The sequence below is a fragment of the Halichoerus grypus genome, chromosome 1 (genome assembly GCF_964656455.1).
Source record: "Halichoerus grypus chromosome 1, mHalGry1.hap1.1, whole genome shotgun sequence".
Taxonomy (NCBI): domain Eukaryota; kingdom Metazoa; phylum Chordata; class Mammalia; order Carnivora; family Phocidae; genus Halichoerus; species Halichoerus grypus.
Window position 1 is genome coordinate 66,727,519 of NC_135712.1, and position 18,585 is coordinate 66,746,103.

Below are 18,585 nucleotides of genomic sequence, written 5' to 3' on the forward strand. Positions count from 1 at the left end.
TCCCAGCTCAAAAGGGCAACAGTGATTATATAGTTACTGAAGGTGGATTATTGAGGTGCAAGAATATTGTTCACATCATTGGCGGAAATGATGTCAAGAAATCGGTCTCCCTTGTTTTGCAAGAGTGTGAAAAACGGAATTACTCGTCAATTTGCCTCCCAGCCATTGGGACAGGTTTGTAACCTCTGGCTGTCAAGGCATCCCCCTTTCCTTCGCTCTGGTGCTGACTGTTAATATAATCAGTGCAGAGTCTGAGTCAAGGTGGCTCCTCATCCCAAGGCAGCCCCAAAGGGAGTAAGCAAAGACTGTGGGGTGGTTTAAGTAAGAGGAAAAAATGAAGAAAACTGAAGATAGTGTTGAATATTAGAGTGACATCTGCTCTGTACTATGGGAGGGAAGAGAGAGGAAGGGCAGGAAGAGAAAGAAAGCCCATCATCTCTCCTTCTCTCCTCGTTCCTCTGTTTCTTTTTTTTCCTGTCCCCTACATTATTTAGTCTTGAACTCCCTCCCCCATCCCTTCTGCATGGAGAACCTCAGAGCATGGGCCTGTACCTCCCAGGAGCTGACTCGGATGGAGAGGAGTATTCCTGGCCTTGTCACACCTCTTGTACAGCTGGCCCTATGAGTTGGCCTTAGGACATGTCTGCACAGAAGCCTCCCAGTCACCAGAGCCTAATGGGTTCTGGTTCTAATGGGTCAGAAATTCAACTCCAACCTTCCTCTTTTCAGCCTACTTGCCTTTTTTGTTTTCCTCAAACTACGTAATAGTTGTGTAAGTCTTCATATATAAGGATGGTGCTTTGGGTTTATCATTAGTAAGGTGATGCTCTTTCAGCTCTTTTCCCAGGAATCTGAGTCTTGGGTGGTGATGAGGAATTTCTGCTTGGTTTCCCTTCAGACAGCTGGTCAGGGGAGCAAATACTCTCAGACTTGAAGTGGAACGTAGCTGGCTGGTCCCAGAGAGAGAGCCCTCAGCACTGGATTGGTGATTCCATTGCGCAGGAATCTGTTTGAGTGTCTCACACTTGCATTCCAGGCCCTCCAAAAGTACACTTAACCGGCCTTGTCACTTCCTGAGCCTTCTTCTAGTCCTCTGTTATTTTAATTTCTGTAATACTCTACCATTCCTCTTAATGTTCCCACATGGAATGCTACATCTACTTTATTACTTTTCTATTTCTGAAAGATTAATTTATAGTCCCTTTATGTTTTCATTCCCCTTGTGGTATTATCCAATTTGGCAGTTTAGCCAACATGTCTGTCTGCCAGTTTGTCTGTCTGTCTGTCTCTTTCTCTGTCTCTATCTTTAATGGACACCCACTAATGACTCACCAGTCTCTGTCTCCATTGATTTTTTTCTGAGCTCTGGTCTTGTGTTTCTACATAAACTTTATCTGGGCCAAGAAATCAGACAACCCAAGGGTGACACAGACCTTCCCAAGAAAAAATAAGGAAATGAGGCAGTTTTTGTTTTGCATGAATATATACACATGAGTATTTCTGGGTTACTGCAAACCTGTTGTTCTTCCACTGACTTGGTTGCATTGCTGGTCTGCACAAATAAATCAGGATTACAGATTCTCCTTGCTTGTCATCTTTACTAATCTGTATCACCACTTGAGCTGGTCCTTAGACTAACGGACGGGGGAACTTTCTCCTTTAGTGGTGTTTATGAGTTGACTTGCCACTGCAACTGAGACGGCTTCTGGCAGTCAAAGAAGCCCTCTCCCTGGCTCCTTACAGACACCTGCCTAGGGGGAGAGAGTGGGTGATCAGCGATACTTGCAAGCACTTCAAGTTCAAAGCAGACTATGAATTCCAATTCATTGTCTTCTCTCCCAGACTTGCCCTTCCTCTTACATCCTTGATCATGTTAAAAGCATCACTTTCTACCTAGAATCCTTGACTCTACCCCCTTGATCACTCCTATGTTCATTAGCTTATTAACTAATTTGATTAAATATTTCCCACGTGCCTGCCATGTGCCAGGCACTGTGCTTAGGCACTGGGGACAGAAAGATGACTGAGAAAAGGGTCTAGTCACCAGGTAGCACCTAGCCTACTGTGAGAGACAGACATGTAAACCACAGCAGTACAGCACGACTCAGGTTGCACAGCAAGGTGTGTGGGTGGCAAAAAAGGGGGAACAAAGGGTCAAAGATAAACCCAGTTGGCCACTGACTTCAGGTCCTGCTGACTTCACTTCCCAACTATCTGCTCAGTCCCTGTACCTGACTCTTCATTCTGGCCTCTTCTCTTTGTTCAGCTCTTGTCTTTTGCCTAAACTTTTATTATAGCTTCCTATCTAGACCTGGGCTCCCTGTCCCAGTGCCTCCTCCACATACCCCACCCCCTGTATTTATCTCAAAAAAAAAAAAAAATCTCAAAAACAGATCTTTTCCCCGAACACACCAGGCTGAACATATCATGCCCCTGTTACATAGTTCTGTCTGGCATAGCCTTTTCCACAGTTTCTCATACTTCGCCTGTTGACATACCTCTTCATGCCCATATATCACATCCTTTGTGTTCTAAGTGACTAGATGAGAGCTAGCTCATGATGGGACATAGTAAATGTTGAGAGTGAATGAATGTATCTGAACTCTCCCATTTAAATTCTTCCAAAAACCATGAGATAATCATAGCTTTGCAAAGGAGACTTTCTCTCTTTTCCTGATCATCTAATCCAGAAAACTGAAGAAACCCTCTTGTTCAGTTTTGTATGGGGTTTGTCTACATTCTCACAAGTGTCTACATAGCCAGGCCAAAGTGGTCTACTCTCATTTCTGCAGTAATGGTGGACACCATCAACAGGGAAAATCCAAGTGGGCTGTTAGTCTATCACACCAGGTTGGCCAGGGGACTTTTACATTGCTCCTCATTGTGATTTGCTAGCTGCCATTTATTTGTATGTGATTGCTTCCATGACTTTTCATGGGACTTTTCAAGGGACTTTTCATGATCTTACCTAGGCAGTAGGCTTGAGAAACAAGATATGGAACATGCTGGGAAAAGAAAAAGACTTGCTCTGGTGGCCACCTTGAACCCAGCAAATCAGCTAAAATCTCACTGAGTGTGCTAGAAAAGACTTCCTAGAGGCTTAGGGATAACTGGTGTGCAAAGAATTATAGATTATAATGGATAACTTACAGCTCCAGGTGTCTTACAAAATCAGCTTAGCTTGAATCAGGTCCCCAAAGACATCTGGAAGAATAAAGATACATGCATCTAGTTGGGTGACTATGAACAAAAAAGAAAAATTATTGTTCTTTTTAAAGAGCTTGAGATTTCAACATATATTAACATCATTTGCTTTTTATGGACCTTTTGAGGACACGAATGAGCCAAAAAAGGTTAATTGTGCTTTGTAACACAGAGGAACACAGTTAGCTAGGGTCAACTTGACAGAGGAGATACGAACATCAGATATCAAAAGTTAGATTTCCTGGGTCCTTTGTTCATTGTTGGGTTATTGACTTCCTGACATCCTGGAATAGCAGCTCCCTGGTGCATCTAGGACCTCAAAAGTGTTTGCTCGTGCATTGCTAGAAAAGCCCATGATGATGAAAGAGTGGGCAGTGGGCATTTGTTCTGTGAGGACTGGAATCCCCAAATTATTTCTCAGCCTTCCCAGTTGGGTCTCCCCCCACCCCCGGTTTTTATTATCTGCCTTTCCAGGAAATGCCCAAAAAGACCCAGGTACAGTTGCTGATGCCATAATTGAGACCATCGAAGACTTTACCCAGAAAGGAATGCTCCAGTCTGTGAAAAAAGTTAAAGTTGTTATCTTTCTGCCTCACCTACTGGACGTGTTTTGTGACAGCATGAAAAAAAGAGAAGCATCTCTGGCTTCTCCCCGGCCGTCTCTGAAGTCTAAACTGACACGTGAGTTGACCATTTTTATGAAATGCATGTTCCTAATATTGATGTCATGTGAGAAATAGCTAATCTTTAACAAACTGTCAGAAAGAGAAATTAAGAAAACAATCCCATTTACAATTATATCAAAAAGAATGAAATACCTAGGAATAAATTTAACCAAGAAGGTAAAAGACCTGTACTCTGAAAACTATGAGACACTAATAAAAGAAATTGAATCTCTATCAAAATTCCGATGGCATTTTTCACAGAAATAGAACAAAGAATCTTAGATTTGTATGGACCCACAAAAGACACCTGATAACCAAAGCAATCTTGAGACAGAAGAACAAAGCTAGAGGCATCACATTCCTGATTTCAAACTACATTACAAAGCTATAGTAATCAAAACAGTATGATATTTGCATAAAAACAAATAGATTATTGGGACAGAATAGAGAGCCTAGAAATAAATCCATGAATATACAGATCTTTCTTCACTTACAATGGGGTTACATCCTGGTAAACCTACTGTAAGTTGAAAATTTCACAAGTCAGAAATGCATTTAACATATCTAACCTACTGAACATCATAGTTTAGCCTAGCCTACCTTAAACATGCTCAAAACACATTAGCCTACAGTTGGATGAACTCATCTAACACAAAGCTATTTTATAATAAAGTGTTGAATATCTCATGTACTTTATTGAATACTGTAATGAAAGTAAAAACAGAATGGCTTTGTGGGTACAGAATAGTTATAAGTATATTGGTTGTATATCCTCATGATTGCCTGGCTGACTGGGATTTGCGGCTTGCTGCCACTGTCCAGCATCACAGGAGAGTATGGCAGCATATTTACTAGCTCAGGAAAAGATCTAAATTCAAAATTCAAAGTATTCTACTGAATGTGTATCATTTTCATACTATCATAAAGTCGAAAAATCATAAGTTGAACCATTGTAAGTTAGGGACCATCTGTGTGATCAATTAATTTACAACAAAGGAGCCAAGAATATACAATGGGGAAAGGATAGTCTCTTCAATAAATAGTGTTTGGATGCTTGCTTCAGCAGCACATATACTGAAATAAATAGGGCTGGGAAAACTGGACAGCCACATGCAAAAGAATGAAACAGGATTACTATCCTACACCATACGCAAAAATCCACTCAAAATAGATTAAAGATCTGAAACCATAACACTTCTAGAAGAAAACATGGGGAGTAAGCTCCTAGACATCAGTCGTGGCAATGATTTTTGTTTGTTTGTTTTGACACCAAAGCACAAATAGCAAAAGCAAAATAAACACGTGGGACTACCTCAAACTAAAAAAGCTCTTGCATGGCAAAGAAAACCATCAACGAAATGAAAAAGCAACCTATGGGATGGGAGAAAATATTTGTAGCTAATATATCTGATGGGGGTAATCAACAAAGGGGTTAATATATGAAGATCTCATACAACTCAATAGGAGAAAAGAAATAATCTAATTTAAAAATGGGCAGAGGATCTGAACAGACATTTTTCTAAGGAAGACATTTACAGATGGCCAACAGGCACACAAAAAGGTACTCAACATCACTAATCATCGGGGAAATGCAAATCAAAACCATAAAGAGATATCGCCTCACCTGACAGAATGGCTATTATCAAAAAGACAAGAAATAACAAGTGTTGGTGAGGATGTGTAGAAAAGGAACCCTTGTGCACTGTTGGTGGGAACATAAACTGGTGCAGCCACTGTTGAAAACAGTATGGAGGTTCCTCAAAAAATTAGAAATAGAACTACCATATGATCCAGAAATTCCATTTCTGGGTATTTATCTTAAGGTAACAATAAAAGAAACTATCTCAAAAAAGATATCTGCACCCCCATATTCATTGCAGTAGTATTTACAAAACCAAGGCATGGAAAAACCTAAGTGTCCACCAACAAATGAATGGATAAAGAAAATATGGTGTGTATATATACACACATATATATACATATATACACACACACACACCACACACACAGATATGTAACATGTATGTGTGTATTACACACACACACACGATGGAATATCACTCAGCCATAAAAAAGAAGGAAATCCAGCCATTTGTGATAACATGGATGGACCTAAAGGGTATTATGCTAAGTGAAACAAGACAGAGAAAGACAAATGCTGTATGATCTCACTTATATGTGGAATCTGGAAAAACAAACTCAGAGACACAGAGAACAGATTGGTGGTTGCCAGAGGCAGCAGAGGGTAGGGTGGGAGATGAAGATGGGTGAAATGTGTGAAGGGGGTCAAAAGGTACAAACTTCCAGTTACAAGATAAATAAGTCCTAGAGATGTAATGTATAGCATGGTGACAAAAAGAGAGAGAGAGGGAGGGAGAGAAAGAAATAGTTAATCTTCCTTTCTTTTCTTTTTTTAGCATTTGTGGGCTCCCCAAGTCAATCTCCAGAAAAGCAGAATCCTTTGGTTTTGAAAAAGAAAACAGAATCAGCAAGTTTTCAGGTGTGTGGTGAAAGTGTAAAATGTATAGAAAACGTTGTCTCCTGGATTCAGGATCTGATTACAAAGGAACTGTGTCCTTACATCAATGAAGATGACTGTATCAAAGATTTTAATGAAAAAGAATATCAGAAATTGAATGAGCTGCAGGAGAACTTAAATATTGCCATTTGCTTGGACTGTAAAAGACCTTTGATTGAGGTTTTTGGAATTGGCAAAGATTTGACACAGGCTAGAAATGCAATTGAGGAAATGATCAAGGGAATGAGATTGGCCAAAGAACAGAAATCCCAGGCAGAGTTTATCAGTGAATTTATAGAATGGCAATATTTCAAAAACAGGACTTTTCATAGTTTTGACAAAATAACCAATCTGCAATTGGAGAATGCAAGGAAGGCAAAGAAAAGTAGAACTGTTGTCAAAATTAATCATCAGAGCTACACAGTGGATCTGACCACACACACTGCTACAGATGCAAAAGGACAGAGTTTACCTGTTCAGCGCCTCATGAAATCTGAAGGTGAGTCAGATTGTGTGCTTTTATCCATTATTTTACACGTCCTTTGGACTTAACACTATTTTGTACATACATCAAAATTGTATTCATGTAGATAACATTGAAGCAACTCTTATGGAATGAAATACAACACTTGGTCTCTAAGCTTAAGGAGCTTACATTACGGCTGGGGAAATGTAGCATGGGTGCACTCAGCAGCCTGAGGATGACCTTCTTAATGGCGACCAGACCCAAACCTTGCATTTGTTCCCATCTCTACAGTTTACATGCTTCCCAGAGCCAGTTCTGCTGTGGAGGTAACGGCTGCTTCCGTCAGGAGAGGGAAAGCCATGGGCTTTAAAGAAAAGTGGCCCAAGGTTTTCTAGAACAAAAGAAGACAGCCTGGTCAGAGTGGGCACTCTCTGTGTCCGTGACTGATAAACCCAGGGAGGACTGGGAGCCTGTAGGATCTCCTCCCAGAATTTACTTCCTCTCCTGCCCCGAACATAAGGTTTCCTTAATGCACGCATCAGGAAGCAGCCTTCAAATTCTCTGACTGGATCTATCCCCCACGAAGGGAATGCTTGTGCTGTGTAGATAGCTATTCCTGCCTTTGAACCACACAGGTCCTCCATGGAGACGGGTAAGTTGGCTTCCGGTACAGTATCTTCATCTCTTGTGAGATCCATGTGAGTGAGTTCTTCAGACTCTGAGCAACCCTAGGGAAATGACAAATCAAGTATAATACTCTGTTTAGCAGAAGGGAAGACAGAGCTGCCACCACTACCTGCCAAAGAGCCAAACCTGCCGTCCCCCCAACTCTTAAGGATGCGGGGAAGAATAATGAAAGAATAGATGTGGAGGGCCCTGTGATGGTGAGGAGTTCTGGCAAAAATTCACACTGTTGTAACAAGACCATCATAGGGAAATAATCAACTATTAAATTATTAAATTATGACAGCTTAGAGACTGAACAGAATATGCAGCTGAGTTATGCTACACCAACAATTCTCAACTCTGAGCGTGATCAAAACTTGTTAAGATGCAGGCACCCAGGTTCCACCCCTCAGAGAGTTTGATTCGTAGATCTTTGGGTTTTTTTCTTCACAAGCATTATGGTTGGTTCTGATGTAGGTTGTCTGTGGGCCACACTTTGAAAAACAAGGAACTTCTTGAACACATTGAGTTAGGAGATTGTAAAGTAAGAACACAGATGATACTCAGTTCTTCAAAGCATACCAGGAATGTGCAGATGGGCCTTCCCAGGTGTGTGGGAGTCCTCAAATGTCCTCTTTGCAGTTAAGATCCCTGAGCACTGGAGTGATATGAAGCAGCAGGAGGTCTGTGTGGTTGAGCTACAGCCTGGTCATGCAGAATATAACACAGTGGCAAGCAAGTTTAATCAGACCTGCTCACACTTCTACATAAAGAAGGTAAGCCTTCTGCTGACATGGAGTTTCTTAATGGTGGAAATAAGTGGTATCATGGTCCTGATAAATACATAAATACATTTGCATTCATTTTCCATCCGCCCCCCCTTTTTTTTGGCCAGAATTAGAATATTCTACGGTAATCAGACTTTAGATTATAGATTCTACTCCTGTCACTATCATTACAGACACATTGAGATTGAGATCGTGTCAGTTATTAGATTGCACAATATTAGATTGCAGTACGATATGAGAATACTAAAACCAGGTATTAACTCAGGGAGGAGCTGGTTAGTAGCAATCTTGAAGAGACAGCTGGTAGAAGTCTTCCCAAGAGGAGGAAATCTTTCCCCAAAGAGGAACCAGTAAGTGGCCCTAAAGAGGAAGGAAAGAGGAACATCCCCAGGATAAAAGGAAGTTCTCTTCCTCCCAAGGAGAAGCCACTCAGGAATGCACCTGTGGAGGCTGCTGGCAGCAAGAGCAACAGCTCCAAGAAAAAGGAAAAGTTCCAAAAGGCAGCCCAGCAGGATTAAAATGGACATTGCCCCACCCAGCCCTATAAAACTTAACATGAATTCACAAGAATCCCTGAAGCAAAGTCATAAAAATACAAAGATAGAGCTTCAAGGTTCATTTGACAACTAGCAAACACCACAAAGAAAGACGCAGAGGCCCTCAGATCAGGATTGTGTGCTTCTGCCCCGCCATTCACAGATCAACAGTGCTTGCTTCCGGCATAAATCCGATAGTCCTTTCCTTGTTCATCTCCCTTATTTTGGCACCTTCCACTTAAAAAAAAAAAAAAAAAGATTTATTTATTTATTTGAGAGAGACAGGGCTTGGTTCCACGACCCTGAGATCACGACCTGACCCGAAATCAAGAGTCGGATGCTCAACCGACTGAGCCACACAGGTGCCCCTGGCACCTTCCACTTTTAAACATCACTATTGCTCTTTATAATTATGTTCCCATTTGACCTCTGTGGCAGTATTATATTAATGCTTTCTTCTTTAATTTTCCTTTCATTATCCCGGTTATCTATTTCTCCTCCAAACACCTAATCCTAGCTTTACCCGTAGGATTTATATTTTGGTCTTCTCTCTCTGCACTTCACTGGGAAAAGTCTTTACCCTTCTTGGCTTCAGCTGTTATTTCAATGTTGATAGCTCCCAAATCAACATCACCAACCTGGATCTTTGATCAAGCTTTACAACATATTCCAGTGACCTAAAAAATCTCTGCTTGCATATCTAGCTGCTAAATCAATTTCCCTAAACCTAACCCATCATCTCACCATTTCCTTTTCCTTCCCCACTTCTGTCCTTGGTCCACCACTTTCCGAGTAAAGGTAGAGATCTTTGGATGCCTTCCCTTCATCCATAATAACGAATTTGCCAATAAGGCCTGCATTTTCTTTTTTTGCAAACGTTTTTTTATTCCCTATTTCTGCCACCACTCGTTTGTTCACGTAGTTAAGCACATAATAACTCAAAAAGATTTGAAGTGTCTTACAAAGATATGTATCATACCTTCAGATAAAATAAATAGATGAAGAAAAATGGACCAAAAAAAAGAGGGGAGGAAAAATAAGGTAATAGAGGTATTGTCTGTTTACAAAAATATATAACATGAGTTTCTGGATAGTTACTAGAGGACCACAGGTTTGTTTCTGAGCTTCCTAGTAGACAAAGCAAAGAAGTGAACACCCAGCCTCAAGATTCATTGCTTCCGTAAATCAGAAAGAAAACCATGTGATCAGGAGACTCTCAGCTTTTCACAGTGCTGAGACTACTGAGAGGTTTATCCTGTGAATCAAGTGCTGGAGAATATCTTCAAAGTCATCCTCACAATAAATTCAACATCAGATTTTATACCACTGCTTTTATTTTTAATCCCCCAGTGTAAACCATTCGAGCAAACCAGTTCTGAGGTACCAAGACAAAGTGATTCAAGTATGCAGCACTCTCGTGGGGGTTGGTTCTGAGATTTCAAATACCAAGCACAGTCATCCAGGAGTGACTGCCTGGCCCATTTTGATGAGATGCCAAGTCCAGACTGAGCAGGACTGTCCAGTGGACCAGCGATGTCTGCAGCGGGCCCTGGAGGCTTGCCATGTGTTGGCGAATGACCAGAGAAACGATTTCACTATTTTTTTGTAGTGGACCCCTTTTTCAAATAAAATCCTATGTGAAAGTCCAGTGTGTGAAACAGATAGAAGTAAAGCTACTTACGGCACTTCTGTGGAAATCCCTAACAGTGTGAAAACGCTAACAGGAGAAATAGGCGGTTATTATCCTCCACGACTGGTAGGACCTGTGACTAAGATTTTTAACATCCATAAACTTCCACATAGATTCAATAATTTTGCCACATTTGCCTTTTCTCTCTTACTCTCTGGGTTTTTGCTGAAGCATTTGAAAGTAAGTTGCAGATATCATGACACTCCTGAATATTTTTGTGCGTATCTCCTAAGAATAAAGACAGTCTCCTAAATAATAACACTGCTATCCCATATAAGAAAATTTACAGTAATTCGGTAATAGAATCCATATTTAAATTTCCCCAACTGCTTACTTATAACTCTCCCCTCTCCAATATGCATTTGGTCATTTTGTCTCCTCTGTCTCTTCCGATCTAGAATAGTACTCCTGCATTTTAAAAACTCATTTTTCATGATACTGAATTTTTAAGAGTTTAAGTCAGTTGTGTTATAGAATGTCCTACATTCTGACTCTGTCTTGTCTAGATTTTCTTTTCTTTTCTTTTTTTAAGAACTCAAGCAAGTTTGCTTACAGATTCTATATTTGTCTGATTCCTCCTGGGTCCTGCTATCCAGGACTCAAGGAAATTTCCACCACAGTCCTGGAGGCCACTTCCCAAAGAGGATGGTCAAAGCATGGACACTATGATCTGCAACCAGATCCCACCCCACCAGGATTCATGCCCCACTCTTCCAACTGGACCAGAGATTCATTATCATTAATTAACTCCCTTCTGGACTAGACCCTCTAGTGCTTCTCCCACCAGTAGAACATGGTTAACCAGGTGAACCAGTGCCCCAGAAGGACTTAGGAGGAGAGAGGCAAAGGGACCAAGTGAGGTAGACAGCAACCAGAATAGCCACTGAACTGAAGATAAAAAGCAGGCGTTGGGGAGGCTTGGTTAGATCCTAAACACTGTTTGCTCTCATGTGGTGCATTAAAAGATGAAATTAACATTCTTCCCAAGGTCTGTTTTTTGTGAAACACTGGATCTAAAAAGATTTCTGAATCAGAGAGGTGCCATCTGGCATTGAATTTGTTGTTTAATTTTTATTTATGAAAAATAATGGTCATATCTGTATCTTGCTAAAGGCTCTTGGCACCGACAGAATATTTCTCCTTGTTGATTTGCAGATTGAGAGGATCCAGAATCTAAATCTCTGGAATTGCTACCAAACAAAGAAGAAAACCATGGATGCCAAGAACGGGCATAAAGACAATGAGAAGCAGCTCTTCCATGGGACAGATGCTGACTCAGTGCCACATGTCAACCAAAATGGCTTTAACCGCAGTTATGCTGGGAAGAACGGTAAGGAAGCAAGTAATCTGGCTGCTCCGAATGGGGTGTCAGCTGCAAGAACCCAAACTGGTGAGGGACAGTGTGGACTGACTGCTTTGTATTCCTTCATGGTTGGTGGCCATGCTGCGGCCAGAGTTTTGAGGTTGGGCTCATTATGTTTCATCCCAGAAGGACTGACTGGCCCTCTAGGATGGTGAAATGACTTTTAAAAATTAAAAACACATGAAAAAAATTTGAGGCTTTGGAGAGAAGAACTGAACATTATTTTAACATTATTTGACATATTGGGTCAACACATCAGATTATAGACTAAACTGAACTTCTTAAAAATGTTTTGTTTTTCTCTTCACAGCTGTGGCATATGGAAAGGGAACCTATTTTGCGGTCAATGCCTGTTACTCTGCCAATGATACATACTCCAGACCAGACAGACATGGGAGAAAGCATATGTATTATGTGCGTGTACTTACTGGAACCTACACACATGGAAATTCCTCACTAATTGTGCCTCCTCCAAAGAGCCCTGAAAACCCTACAGACCTGTATGACACTGTCACGGATTCTGTGCAGAATCCCCATTTATTTGTGGTATTTTATGACTACCAGGCTTACCCAGAGTACCTCATTACTTTCACCAATTAACATTTTGGTATCCTTCCCAGAAGACATTGCTCACCTATACATGCCGAGTTGTAAAACAAGTTTTAGGTGTTTTTTCCTCTTAACAGCATTTTCTAAGATTAGAGGATCCTTGTCACTGAAATCAGACTTTCTTCAACTTCTTCATAACTGGAATGAACCTATCTTAAGAGCAATACATTTGAGAATTTCCATCAGATAACTTAGTTACAGCTGTGTGTCCACAACCGTGGACATCCAATCTGTAGAAGGGAAGAGCAGGTTTGTGTTTTCGGAAAGGAGAGAATATGTTCATCTTAAAGGCAGAGGGCACAGCTATGCCGTTTCAGCTGCTGCTGAAGGAGACAGCTGGTGTACCACATCAGGACGCCATACTCCCATAAGGAGCACAGTATTACTGAGTGGGTAGGACTGCCGATTTCCCTGCAGCCGGGGATGGTGTGTAACTCCTTTTTTTTTTTAATCCCTGGGCTAAGGTCTATGCCTAATGTAAATAGATGCTCCAGAAACATTCCATAAACCAACTAAGAAAGAAAAAGCCTAGTCAGACTCTGACTCAAAGTAGGAGCCATCTCTTTAATATTCTTGTCACTTTGCCTTAAATTGAACAGATTCCGTCACAGGGAACTCTGTTCTTCACGAACTGAACCATGACATGTGGGACAGCTCCAGTCAGGGTTCTGTGCCCTGCACAGTTCAGGGGCTGTGGTCTAGCTTGTGGCCCATGGGAATTGGGTCCCACGGACTTGTGCAGCACAGCAGTCCTGCCTCCACTGGTCCTTTTCTATGTTGACCCCAAATCTGCCTTCATCTAACTTCTGTTGGTGTTAGTTCTGCCCAGTGACAACAGTGGGATACTTCCAGGGTGAAACCCTTTACTATGTTAAGATTAAGTGAATTCTAATGTTATTAAATAGCATTATTTTCCTTGGCCGTCTAGCTTTTGATGATTTTAAAGACTTGTGCATAAATAAACCAAAGGAATTAAGCAGCCATATTGCTAATTTGCTAGCTCAGTGTCTGTTAGATAGGAAAGTGCTGGTTTTTTAAAAAATTTTCCCCAGATAAATTTCAGATTCAGACATGATTTATTAAGTGCCTAGATTGTACCAGGTAATAATAATAGGTGCTTTCACATATTTATTTTATTCCTCCAAACAACCCTGTCAGGTAAGAATCATATCCCCATTTTAAAGGTGAGGAAACTTGGGCACCTGGGTGGCTCAGTCTGTTAAGCGTCTGCCTTCAGCTCAGGTCATGATCCCAGGGTCCTGGAATTGAGCCCTGTGTCGGGCTCCCTGCTCAGTGGAGCCTGCTTCTCCTCCCTCTGCTGCTTGTGCGCACTCTCTTTCTGTCAAATAAATAAATAAAATCTTTTAAAAAAATAAGATAAAGTTGAGGAAACTGACACTCAGAGTGCAAGAAGCTTCCTTGCCTGGGGTCACCTAGGTAGTAGCCCTCAGAGACCGAAACCCAATCCTGATTCCTGTGTCACCAAGTCCTTTGCTCTTCCCACTACAGAGCATGGCCTCTAGATTAATGTTACCATTTCAGGAACATCCCAGGTAGTCTATGAATGACCCTCGTATTTCCTTGGCTTTTTCCTTCTGGCTTTGGTTTCCATTAGAGTCTCTTCATTTGAAGCTCTGTAGGCCGAGGCTGGAGCTGATGCCCAGTGCAGATGGTGCACTTGAACACTAGGGGGTGTCGAGAGAAGGTTAAAGGTGTTCTTCCTTGGCTGCTGTGAACTACTTGCTTCAAGTACAGGAGGTTGAGGGGGCCACATTTCCGCTTCGTTAACAGACATCTTGAAATTTTTCTTGCTGTTGCTGTTTGTTTGTTTTTTTTTAAGATTTATTCTTTTGAGAGAGAGAAGGGGGAGGGGTGGAGGGAGAGAATCTCAAGCTGACTCCCTGCTGAGTGTGGAGCCTGTCGCAGAGCTCCATCCCAAGATCGGAAGATCATGACCTGAGCTGAAATCAAGAGTCGGATGCTCACCTGACTGAGCCACCCAGGTGCCACTGTTGCTGTTTTTTTTTTTAATTTTTTATTGTTATGTTAATCACCATACATCATTAGTTTTAGATGTAGTGCTCCATGATTCATTGTTCGTGCATAACACCCAGTGCTCCATGCAGAACGTGCCCTCTTTAATACCCATCACCAGGCTACCCCATCCTCCCACCCCCCTCCCCTCTAGAACCCTCAGTTTGTTTTTCAGAGTCCATCGTCTCTCATGGTTCGTCTCCCCCTCCGATTTCCCACTGTTTGTTTTTTTTATTTATTTATTCATTTGAGACAGAGATAGAGAGAGAGAGAGAGCATGAGCAGGGGGAGGTACAGAGGGAGAGGGAGAAACAGGCTCTCCGCTGAGCAGGGAGCCCGATGTGGGACTCGATCCCAGGACCCTGGGATCCTGACCTGAGCCGAAGGCAGACGCTTAACCCTCTGAGCCACCCAGGCGCCCTCCCGCTGTTTGTTTTTTAAATGGATTGGCAAAGACTCCTTATTGCTTCGGAGTGGCTTCCCAGCCACTGGCCTCTGAGCTCAGACTTGACAATGAATGTAAGAAATAAAAGGGAGAGACCTGCTCTCTGATTTGCTCTTGTTCTCCAGTGGTTTGGTTAACTCAGGGCAAAGCTGAATATCAGGGTATATTGCACCAAAGTGTAATGATTCAGTCAGTAAATGTTATAGTTATCCTCAGTCTAAAGAAATATATGTCATTTACCTCCTTTTTGAATAAAACACTTGGAAAATACATTTGGTGATAAACCTCTTTATCCTTAAGGGCATCTACATACAGGAGAGCTTGATGATAAAAACAGGCCACTGCTGATAAAAGACTACCACTAAACATGAGAGCATCAGGGGTCCCCAGAGTGTTAATAGTATTCAGCTGAAAATTACAGTAAGGGCACAGTACAGGTTTAGTTTAGTAAATTTGAAGGGCAAATTGACTCCAACAGGAAGCCCCTGCTAAACCAAGCCCACTTCAAGACTGTGATGGGTCTTGGGGGTTTCCTCTAGGGTCAGAGATTCTTAAACATTTTTGTTATTTGAATCACTTTAGGTGTTTGCTGAGCTAGCAAGTTCTGGCCCATCCTAAAGGAGTCAGGTTCTGTAGCTCTAGAGGGGTGCCTAGAAATGTGCATTTTCAGCAAGCACCTCAAATGATTCTGATATCTTGATACTCAGAACCGCGTAGGACTTTCATGGCTCCAGAGACTTTTGCCTTCATGGGTCCCTTACTCCATAAAAAGTAAAAAAGTATTAACAATTACATTTTGCAACTGCATTGATACAAACATGAATGCAATCAAAGCTGGATTATATGTTTCTTTTTATTATTATTATTTCAAAAGAAACTAAAACATTTTGGGGCCCCCGAAAAGCTCATGGGCCCCAGCCACTGTGCCAACTGGATAGGTCAGCCTTGCTGATACCTGGATATGTTAGGTGCAATGCTGAGCCATATTCTTAATAGAAATTGTTTGTAGTTCTTACATTCTCAGTGTGAGCTGAGCTGGAACCCATTGCCCCACCCAGAAGTGGCCCAGTCCTAGAAGCGGGGGAGAATGAGCCTGTATTCTTTAATGCCTCTGGCTTCTGCAGGGTCCATGTATTTATCTAATAATTTCACTCACACAGGCACACTTATCTGAGAAATGCATAATGAAATGGGACCCAGCTCCCTGAGTGCCTGATGGTCTCCCCCTTTTACTATCTTTCCTCACTGCCATAATCCCCTTCACAGATAGCCAAGGTCTCCATCTTGATAAAATCAGGAAATTATCTCCCATCACCCATTTACACTTAGAAATCCCTTCATACCTACGTCTTAACTCTCTTCCCAGGTCTCTGCATGTCAAAGACTGTTACCTCCAACTGAATTAAATTCTTTGTTTCAGAATGTCCTTCAAACTTTTGTGACCCCAACCTACATGAGGACATGAAATACATTTTATATCAGGCCCAGTACACACACAAATATAACTGAAAAGTTCTACGAAATATACTTACCCTAAAAAAAATACTTTTCCTGGAAAATTTCATGAAATAGTACTTACACTTACTAATGAATTCACTGAAATCACCTATTCTATTTCAGTTTTTAAAAATGCTGGTCTTACCCACTATATTGATTTTATGACTTACTAACGGGTCACAACCTACGATTTGAAAAACAGTAGTCAAAGGAGTAGCATATGTAAAAAATATCTGAAGAAAAAGATACGTCTATTTCTGCAATAAAGATCTACCTACTAAGGGGACCAGGCACCTTACCCTTGGCCACAACATCCTCTACCCCAATCTATTTTGATGGAGTGTTGCGAACAAGTTCTTCCTTTTATAATCCACTCAACTAAATATTTAACAAGCCCCTACCATATGCTGGAACTCTGATCAAGGCTCTGCGAACACAATAATGATCAAAGCAAAGTCCATACCCCCATGGAGTGACATTCTGGTTGGGGTAGATAAACAATAATCAAATAAATAGGTATATTGCGGTCAACTGGCAGTAAGTGCTACAGACAGATTTCTTCCAGACCCTTCTTTTCCTGGGCATGTTCATATAACACCTCTCTCGCTGCTAGAAGGCATATATTTTCTTTGGATGTACTGATACCCTGAGTCTGAAGACTGACAAGGATTGAGTCAGTAGTCAATTCATCTTAAAAGATTACTTTTCTTACCTTTTGTTATGTATTTGTTTCACAAATGGTTACTCAGAGATCCATATGCTTTTCTAATTTCTAAATTCTTACTTAGACAGTAATGGTAATAATTATCCCCAGATCTTCTTGCAAATGTAATGAGAGTAGGCTCAATTTCACTAGACCAAACCTTTAGTCCGTTGCAAGAGCCTGTAACACCCGGTGCTTTTCCTTCCCAGGACTAGTGTTCCTAGATGTCCCAGTTCCTTCCATAAGGAGACCTTATATTGGACCCCCACCTACTTTTTTCCTGATTGGTATCCTGCTCTGGATGACAGAGAATTCTGCGGGTGTCACAAATGTAATCAGTCACTTCAGCTCAAGGCTAGAATCCACCCAATGGATGCATTAGGCCAAGGGCTGGCAAACTTTCTCTATAAGGGGATAGATAGTATTTCCAGCTTTGCAGGCCACACTGTCAGGCCGACCTCTACCTGAGACTGCTGAAGAGATTACTTTCTGTTGAGAACACCTGGGGCTTACATTTGAGATAGGCTGAAAGGATTAGATGGGAGAGGAAAGGCAAAGTCACTGAAGAAAGAAGGCCTAACAACTAAGAAAGAGCCAGTTTGGCCAAAGAGTAATGTTCATGAATGAAGGTAGCAAGAAACTGAAACACATTTAGGTAAGAACAAGTGCATATACAAGCATGTGCAAATTAACTTTTTGCTCTGCCATCTTTTATTTAACAATCATACTACTCAAAAAATATTTTTAAAGTATTATTTTAAAAGTCATTTCCTTAGAACCACAAACTTCTTCCTTGTATCAGAAGTTGTGCCACTATCCTGGTTACTTGTGGATTCACCAAGCAGTCTAGCAAGTCATCTGTAGAAATGAATGTTTGAGAAGGAGCCATACTACTATTTGAAGAGATTTGTTCCACAACTGCATCCTCACTTTTACTCATCATTCGTTGCCTCTTGGTACAATGCAATTTTCCAGAGTGTTCTCCATCTTTGCCAACAAAGTCTTTACCATCACCTTCAAATATGCCTCCTCTCTCTGAGGGTAGTTCTTCAGAACCCAGTATTACAGGAACCAGATCAGGGCCAAAGGGACTTGCTGCCTCCTGTTTTCCCGTTCCCAAGAGTAAGTCCTGGCCACCTGTTTGTCCCACCTCCATGTGATTGTGCACATCTGATCCCTCCTTTTTCATGTCCTCTCTATTTGTTCTCAGTGCTTGGATTTCTACTACCTTAGATGTTCTGTAATGATCAAAAAGGGCAGAAACGGCTCTATTTAAGTAGCGACAATTGACTTCATGGGATGTTTCCTCAACCTAAGGAGAAAGAAAAACTCTTTAGAATGGATATATGCACTTAGATAAGTTAGAAAACGAATGTTCCAGCCCGGGTTGATTGATCACAG

At 41.4% G+C, this 18,585-nt stretch overlaps 2 protein-coding genes across 6 annotated transcripts in view; one reads left to right on the top strand and one right to left on the bottom strand.

Annotated features, from left to right (window-relative positions):
* PARP14 (poly(ADP-ribose) polymerase family member 14) overlaps window positions 1-15,254 on the top strand; it is a 43,223-nt gene extending 27,969 nt beyond the window's left edge. For 2 of the 4 annotated variants that reach the window (XM_036106770.2, XM_078066692.1), the window contains 6 exons: window positions 7-174; window positions 3,679-3,885; window positions 6,287-6,886; window positions 8,162-8,295; window positions 11,689-11,863; window positions 12,207-15,254. In XM_036106770.2, the coding sequence (XP_035962663.1) occupies window positions 7-174; window positions 3,679-3,885; window positions 6,287-6,886; window positions 8,162-8,295; window positions 11,689-11,863; window positions 12,207-12,496 (1,574 nt within the window). In that variant the 3' untranslated portion in view covers window positions 12,497-15,254. The other 2 variants (XM_036106772.2, XM_078066695.1) reach the window with 2 other exon arrangements.
* Window positions 15,255-17,866: 2,612 nt separating this feature from the next.
* HSPBAP1 (HSPB1 associated protein 1) overlaps window positions 17,867-18,585 on the bottom strand; it is a 60,459-nt gene continuing 59,740 nt past the window's right edge. For both annotated transcript variants that reach the window (XM_036107391.2, XM_036107393.2), the window contains one exon: window positions 17,867-18,496. In XM_036107391.2, coding sequence (XP_035963284.1) covers window positions 17,957-18,496 — 540 coding nt within the window. In that variant the 3' untranslated portion in view covers window positions 17,867-17,956. The remainder of the gene's footprint in view (window positions 18,497-18,585) is intronic.